The 8489-nt window shown below is 45.2% G+C and overlaps 1 protein-coding gene across 2 annotated transcripts in view; it reads left to right on the forward strand.

Annotated features, from left to right (window-relative positions):
• MTMR10 (myotubularin related protein 10) overlaps positions 1-8109 on the forward strand; it is a 45019-nt gene extending 36910 nt beyond the window's left edge. For both annotated transcript variants that reach the window (XM_082842457.1, XM_082842458.1), the window contains 4 exons: positions 461-630; positions 1735-1905; positions 3147-3329; positions 4417-8109. In XM_082842457.1, the coding sequence (XP_082698583.1) occupies positions 461-630; positions 1735-1905; positions 3147-3329; positions 4417-5013 (1121 nt within the window). In that variant the 3' untranslated portion in view covers positions 5014-8109. The remainder of the gene's footprint in view (positions 1-460; positions 631-1734; positions 1906-3146; positions 3330-4416) is intronic.
• The last annotated feature ends 380 nt before the right edge of the window (positions 8110-8489 follow it).

Below are 8489 nucleotides of genomic sequence, written 5' to 3' on the forward strand. Positions count from 1 at the left end.
CAGTGGTTGAGAGTCCGCCTGCCGATGCAGGGGACACGGGTTCGTGCCCCGGTTTGGGAGGATCCCACATGCCGCGGAGCGGCTGGGCCCATGAGTCATGGCCGCTGAGCCTGCGCATCCGGAGCCTGTGCTCCGCAACGGGAGAGGCCACAACAGTGAGAGGCCCGCATACCGCAAAAAAAAAAAAAAGTGTGAGAGATATGCTTCTAATTATCTAGAAAACATTCAAATATAAAAAGCCACCTCCTCATTAAACATTACTTTAGTTGATCTAAATCTTGATCTAAATCTAAAAGTTTATAATGTTTTAGAGTGGCTGGGCCTGAATAAAATTTCCTAACATGGGTGATTTTGAAGGCCGCCCAGGCACAGAACACTGAAGTATATACTTTGCCTCTCCATCCTTTCTCTCTTAGCATTTTTCTACGTACTAATCATTTTCTTTCCATCTTATTGACAGAGGAGGAGGGAAGAGACTTGAGCTGTATTGTAGCTTCTCTTGTTCAAGTGATGCTGGATCCCTATTTTAGGACAATCACTGGATTTCAGAGTCTGATACAGAAAGAGTGGGTCATGGCAGGATATCCATTCCTGGACAGATGCAACCACTTAAAGAGATCGGAGAAAGAGGTAACAAAACCTTCATGCCTATTATCAGTCCTTCAGTGTGCACAGGATAAAACCTTTCGTTATATGAAGAGATGCTCCATCCGTAAAGAGATGAGGAGACTTTTTACATCTTAGCTTCTTGGGCCAAGACTGACTCATGGATTAGAGTCCAAGTTGAGGTACTTATGAAGATTCTCATAACTATATAGATAAAACTCTTTAAAAGTTGCCTGTTGAATTTCTCTAAGTTGAAAACTGCTTGAAGAAATGCTGCATTAACTCTTCTGCAAGCAGACAAGGAGCATGTTAGATATTTTGAAAAATCAGCTTTGGAATATCATAGTTTCTTAAAATGGGGCACGTACGTTAAGAATGGCAAGTTGAGGGGGCATCTTTGTAAGAGCTGCGGGGTTGGTGGCTGCATGGGGTCCTAGTGGAGCTGTGACAGGCCCTGCAGGTGTCTTGTGGTCAGGGTGGCTCCCGAGAGCACACTTTGACTCGTGCTGTCTCATGTAAAACAGTCTCTGTCATCTGAGGAAACCTCAACAGTGAATGCTTCACTTCTGAAACGCTAGGACTCGGGGAAGCACTGGGCAGGAGGCAGTAGCTGTCACAGTGGCTGTTGTAAGCTGCTGTACTTGGGGGTGCACCACGTGACCCCGAGGCCACGCCAGCTGTTTTCTGAAACTCCGAGAAGGTTTCCGGACACTGAGTCTGCAGGGTCCACCAAAGAGTTGTTTCTTGGTCTTGGGGTTTTGTGGTTTTTTGTTTTGTTTTAAACATTCTAAAGAATTGTTTCCAGGATCAGCTGGAACACGTGAAACAAGTATTTCACTGTCCCCCATTCACATGGCCACACCCTGCCCGTCTGTTGACTTTGCCACTTCAGCTTGGTGGACTTGGTGGGCAGAGGAGGGCTGTGATGTGTCTCAGACCAGCCTAGTTCTTAGGTTAGACATGGCCGTCTAATGTGCTCACGTACCCTTCGATCAGCTTCGGAGCCAAGTGCTCAGGCCTCGCTGTTTTCTTATTAATCTCTTCCTTCATATCAGCAAGAGGTTTGGAAATAGATGTGAACACTGAAGGGCAGCATTGAGTAATCCCGTTTCAACGTGTGTCCGCCAGGCTCCCGTGTTCCTGCTGTTCCTGGACGCCACGTGGCAGCTGCAGGAGCAGTGCCCAGCGGCTTTCGAGTTCTCCGAGACCTACCTGGCGGTGCTGCACGACAGCACCCGTGTGGCCCTGTTCGGCACCTTCCTCTTCAACTCCCCGCACCAGCGCGTGCAGCAGAGCTCGGTGAGTGGCGCCCGCCGTGGCCAGGATGAACTGCTTTATTGAGATAGCATTGAAGTACAATCAGCTGTGTGTTTAAACTGTCTTAGCTACCATTTTATGCGGTCATTTCTGAAGGAATTATTTATAGATGGTTAAAAATCCAGGAACTTGAACTTGTTTCATTTTTATCAGTGAGCATTTTATGTATTTCTCTCTGATGTTTATTGTTCATAGTAAGCCAACTGAAAGATGTAAATCGTTTTAACTGCTGTAAATGTCATGCTTTTGTATTTATATTTTCACATTTGGGCTGTCTGAATGGGTAATGGATAAGATCCTGTTTGAGGACATTTGTTTCCTAGGTCAGCAGAATAAAAGTTGTACAAAGCAAATTATTTTTCTTCAAGAGTCCTGTGGAGAAGAATTTGAGAGAGGAAATGTAGGCGTGACGTGAGACTGCGGTTCTCTCAGGGCGCTGCTTACTGGATGTGCTTAGACCCTCATGCCGCGTGGCAGTCACCTTTACGTTAGGACCATTGGTTTCTAGTCCCAATTCCTTGACTGAGAGGAAGAACCATGAGTAAGGAGGGTCTCAAGCCAAACATGAAACTATCTAGAGCTTCTGGTTGCCCCTGGTGGAACCTTCCGGAACCACAAGTTCTGTCTCACCCACATTTGGAGCAATGAGTATAGCCGACAACTGCTGCAGTGGCCACTGAGGGAGACGGAAAGGACAGCTCTCGTGGGCCTTCAGGAAGACTTTGGTGGGAGGGGGGCTGCCCTCACAGTGAGCTGTGGGATCCTCAGGCCCGGGTCTGGGAAGGTGCTGAGGCTGGATTCCTCATCCATGAAACCGCTCCATCAAATCACTAGTAGAGCAGACATTCTGTGAGCTGAAGCATCATGAGGAGCATCCTGAAGAAATGCGTTGTTCAGGATTGGGGGTGTGGACGTATAAGGAGATGGATTTATTCAGGCCGTGGCACCAGGGAGAACTCCATTCACGAGTCATACTCACCAACACACTCATTGTCCAGGGGCCCAGCTCCCCTCTCGGTGCAGGGGTCCACGCGCTCCTCCGCGTGAGGCGCCAGGAATGTCTGTTCTCGGGAAGCGGAGCATGCTGCTCCAGTGGGATTGGAGGCGCTTTCGTTCAGACAAGCTCATTTGTATGATGATGAATGACCGTCAGAAATGAACTTACTCTGAGAAAATCTTAGTTTGGCATCTTTTCACAAATGTTCAAATATTTTATTTTGCAGGAATTTGCTATAAGCAAAAATATCCAATTGGGTGATGAAAAGGGTTTAAAATTCCCTTCAGTTTGGGACTGGTCTCTTCAGTTTACAGCAAAGGATCGCACCCTTTTCCACAACCCCTTTTACATTGGAAAGAGCACGCCTTGTGTACAAAACGGTTCTGTGAAGTCTTTTAAACGGACAAAGGTAAGTTACAGAAATGCACTAACAGTAAAAAACCTGGTATTTGCTCACACATAACCCAAAACATCTTTTTCAGAACAGAGTATTAAAAGTCCAGTCACTTCCCCTGACAGCATTGCCAGTGTAGGTTTGGAGGGGTCATTCACTTCCTCACTCAGATGACCCCACCCCGACTTTTCGTCTCGCTGTCTGAGGCCCACACAGCCCTGGTCGTCATCTCAAGAGTCAGCAGTTGCAGCCCTATATCCAGGGCCCTGCTCCTGAAGCCCGTCCACTCAGCCTGTTCTAGAATCAGCAGGTCTAGCTTTTTTCTGACCAGAAATCTTAGAAACTCACACTTCAGCAAATTATACGCAGACCTTGTTTTACTGCACTTGCTTTATTGCACTTTGCAGATACTGCATTTTTTACAAATTGAAGGTTTGTGCAAACCTGGCGTTGAGTTCGTCCGTCGGTGCCATCTTTGCAGCAGCGTTTGCTCACTTTGTCTCTGTGCCACATTTTGGTAATTCTCACAATATTTCAAGTTTTTTCATTATTATTTTATTAGTGATGGTGATCTTTGATCAGTGATCTTTGACATTGCTATTGAAAAAAGATAACTCACTGAGGGCTCAGATGATGGTTCACATTTTTTAGCAATAAAGTGCTTAAATTAAGGTATGTACATAGTTTTTTTTAGACATAATGCTATTGCACACTTAATAGATTACCATATATTGGAAACGTAACTTACATATGCCCTGGGAAACCAGAAACTTCGTGTGACTTGCTTTATTGCGATACTCGCTTTACTCCGGTGTCTAGAACCGAACCCACTGTATCTCTGAGGTCTGCCTATAATGAAGAGGATATATCTCCCCCCACCCCCATGCAGGCTACAGCCTAGGCAGAATCAAGGCCTAAAAGTGTTAAACTCCAGTGGAGGAGGATTGGAATAAGTATCACCAGGGAAGGAACAAAACATTCTTTAGGTTGAAATTCTACCAGTTTTTCCTAATACCGAGTTTATATTTACCATTACACTTCTACTGTCTTTCTAAAAAGGGAAGCTCCAGGAAAATAATGCTAAAATCTCTCTTCTGTACAGAAAAGCTACAGCTCCACACTAAGAGGAATGCCAAGTTCCTTAAAGAATGGAATCATCAGTGACCAAGAGTTACTTCCCAGGAGAAATTCATTAATATTAAAAGTAAAGCCAGACCCCCCTGAGCAGAGCGACAGCCAGGACAGGGGTGCGGAGCAGTACTTCCGAGAGTGGTTCTCCAAGCCTGCCGACCTGCACGGGGTGATTCTGCCGCTTCTGTCCGGAATGCACATCAAACTGTGGAAACTCTGCTACTTCCGCTGGGTCCCTGAGGCCCAGATCCAGCGCGGGGGCTTCATCACGGCCTTCCACAAGGTCTCCCTGCTGGCGGACGAGGTGGACGTGCTGAGCAGGGCGCTGCGGCAGCCCCAGGGCAGCCCCCCGGAAGCCCCCTGCCCTGAGCTGGCCCAGAGCAGGGTGTACTTCCGCGCTGGCAGCCCGCACGACGCCCCGGGGACGCCGGACTTCCTCTCCTCCTCGTTCCCCTTTTCCCCAGTGGGCAATCTGTGCAGACGGAGCATTTCAGGGACACCGCTAGGCAAGTTTTTAAGTGGGGCCAAAATATGGTTATCTACTGAGACACTAGCAAATGAAGACTGAGGCGGAGTGGCTTTCTGAACATCGTGAGGGAGTGAGAGACCTTCTCCTCTGAAGTAAAACTGCCGGCCGAGGCATTTGAAGCTCTAATCGTTCTATACGTTAAGAATAACAGTTGAAATTTGCACTAATACTTTAAAACATGTTGAATTATGCTTCCTTCACAATATTTTGAAAAGATAGGCATAACTTTGTTATTTATGTCCTCTTTCTATCATTCTAGGTCTGGCTCATTTTTAGATCATTTGCAGGCAGACATTCCCATGATCTTATTACTGTGGTCAAACTAATCAGGTTTTGTCTGCGACATTTATTGTCTACATCCATTTTTCCAACCACCTCCTAAAGGTTCCCTGATCCTCAGTTGGATTAGCAGCCCAGAGAAGCAGACATCAGGAGAGTTAAGAAATTAGTGTTTGGTATATTTTCAAGGAGCATCCAGTGAACCCCAGTGGGCGTTAGTAGGTATTTGTGTATTTATCTGGTCACTTTCTATTATCTCTAGTTGAGCTCACCTGAGAGTTGTGTGTTCTCACACTGTAATTTATTTTAGATCACTTTGGGACCGTAGATCACTGTGTTTTAAAATCATGAGTTTCCTTAGGACTAACTTTAAAATGATATGCACTGTTGACTTTAAAAGCATTTACTATAGATAATTAAATTTAGAAGTGCCTTTGACATTAATATTAAGATATGAAGAACACAGAGTAAAACAATTTCTTTTTTAAATTAGGGTGTCAAAGTCCCACTGCACATTGGAAAGAGGCTGGTCACACTCGGCATTGTACCGACAGCCAGGAGTCCCCAGAGGCACACATCCCTCTGAAAGTCACCGAACACAGTGGGTCTGAGGCAGGGTCCAGGTCGGGGCGGCAGCATCACTGACACCCACCCTCAAAGTAGAGGCCCCGTCACAGTCCAGTGGGGAGCACTCCCGGGGCACTTTGCCTTGGAAGTCAGTGATGAGGTCTTGAGTCAGGTCACCTGAGTGCACAGTGCTTAGGAAGGGAGGACAGGAGACTAACAACGGACTTCTCTCAAAATACTGCCACTGTAAAACGGTGAGAGCACCCCCCCCCCCCAACCCATGACAGGTGTTCAGAGGCACAGACAGAGGTGTGCTCTCGTCTCAAATTCCCGTTTTCAGGTTGTGTCACAAGAGCCGAGCCAAAGCTGTGGGCCAGAGCTGGAGCTTACTGTGGCCATGCTGGTCACAGCCTCCCCAACACCCCTGACTTCTGTGTAAAAGATGGATGTTTTCAATGTGGCTGTTTTTAGAGTTTCTGAAACTGCCATCTTAAGCTTTTTAAAAAACGTTTATAGTAAAGTATCTAGTTAGCTTATGTCCTTTTTTAAAACGATTTTTTTCAAAACAGTGTGTTTTACCTTTATATGTAACAAATAGATGTTTCTATTTGAATTATTTGCCTTTTAAAAATGGTTGGATAATGTCTCTGAACTTACAGGGACAGAAGTTCCTATGCAGTCTTAGGAAATCCATTGTGTGGATAAGCCCAGTGTTTTGCCAACTTGTCTAGAAAGTAAGGGCTTTCTTAGTTTATATAAATAGCACTGTTGCCATTAAACATTTTACAGTCCTTGATTAGAAACCAGCTCCGGTCCCCTGAAAACCCCACAGCATATCCTGCCACTGGAAGTGTAATAATTCTTCTTCCTTTTTCATTAGGCTGCTTTTTTATTATTACAAATTGTTCTAAATTTGTTAGTTTTTTGGGGTTGAGCATTTACTTCTTTATAGCTTTCTTCCCTCTCACATTTATTTTAACCCTTTTAGTAATTTTTTTTGGTTAACTTGCAAGTTTAAAAATGATTAGGTACTATTAATACTGTTTTAAAATAGAAAATGTGCATATTTTTGTACGATAATCAAATGTAGTACAGTATAGTTTTTTGTTTTATTTTTGCTGAACAGTTGTTATATAATGATTATTGTGCTACAGTTTTATCGTGCATAATATGAAAAACAACTATTACAGCCTTGAGTCCTGGCCCCTGCAGAGCTGCCTGGCACCACTCCTGGCACGGAGGACGTGTGGGGACAGAGTCCAAATGTGGTTCTGGACGCGGACACGGAGCCTGTGCTGACAGAGGGCCACACAGGCGTCAGGCAGCTCCGGACTCGCTAGGATCGGACTTAAAGGTGTACCATGTCTTACTGTTTTGTGATGGAAACCAGTTTTAAAACCAAAAATTTCTAACTTTATTTAAGAAAGTATATTAATCTGTGCTAACAGAGGGTGAAAAGTATTCAAGGCGTCCTTCAACAAAATCTGCTTGCTGTAGCAGTAACCTCAAGCAGTTAAAACTTGAGAGAAAATGAAAACCTTTGTGCCTAAAATTGACTATGACTTGGGTTAAAGTAGGATGTGCATGAAGGTGAGAGACCCTGCTTTTCAGCAGTGGTGAATGTGAAGGAAGTGTTGACTGCTAATAAAATTTCCACAGGAATCACTGCCTTCGTTGTCAATACGAGTCCCCTGCAAGAACACAGAGCATCAGGAAGCGAGGGTGTTTTCTTCAGCCGTGCTTGTGTGTCGTCCACCCGATGCTCTGCCTGCTGTAAAGCAAGGCAGAGATGGGTAACGTTTCTAACCTCAGTGCACAGCTGGCTGTTGTCACGGCCATGTGGGTGTCCTTCCATTTAACAAATTAAAAAGCTGGGGAGCACCATTTCCTTAAGAAGGTCTTGGAACTAGTCTCTGGGAGCGGGAGCCTGGCCCGCCATGCCTGGGCCTACCGTTCTGATGAACCCCTTCCTGCGTCCACCTTCCCCGGCCCAAGGCTCTTCCAACAGTGACGGGCAGCCCTGTACCTGCACACCTTGGCGATGCCGCAGGTCAGTTCCAGAGCCCCACAATAAAGCAAGGATCTCGATAAGGCAAGTCACGTGAATTTGCTGGCTTTCCAGTGCATATAGAAGTTATATTTCCACTATACTGTAGTCTTTTAAATGTGCAGTAGCATTATGTCTAAAAAAAGTGTTCTTACCTTGAAGTATTTTAAAATACTGTCCTGCTAAAATATACGAACCACCATCTGAGCCTTCAGCAAGTCATACCATAACAAATATAATGATGATGAAGAAGTTTAAAATATTGTGAGAATTACCCAAATGTGACTCTAGACCTGGAGTGAGCAAATACTGCTGGAAAAATGGTGCTGATAGACTCGCTCGACACAGGGCTGCCCCAGACCTTCGATTTATACAACGCGGTATCTGCAAAGCACAATAAAATGAGATCTGTAATGTATACAGGAAGTTGCCTCTAGTCGTTAGGGACGTTCCCAAGGAGGACGACGAAAAGGGACAACTGCCTTTGATAACAGCTGTCCCTCCCTTTGGTGACACAGGCCCAACGAGAGCAAGCACTGACAGAAATAATAAGGAAGTTAATGAGAATTTGTTTCTTAATTCCTAAAAAAATCAGAGTTTCATCTGTTTATGCCCTTGGATA

Source organism: Leucopleurus acutus (assembly GCF_964270905.1).
Source record: "Leucopleurus acutus genome assembly, chromosome: 1".
NCBI classification, from domain to species: Eukaryota; Metazoa; Chordata; class Mammalia; order Artiodactyla; family Delphinidae; genus Leucopleurus; species Leucopleurus acutus.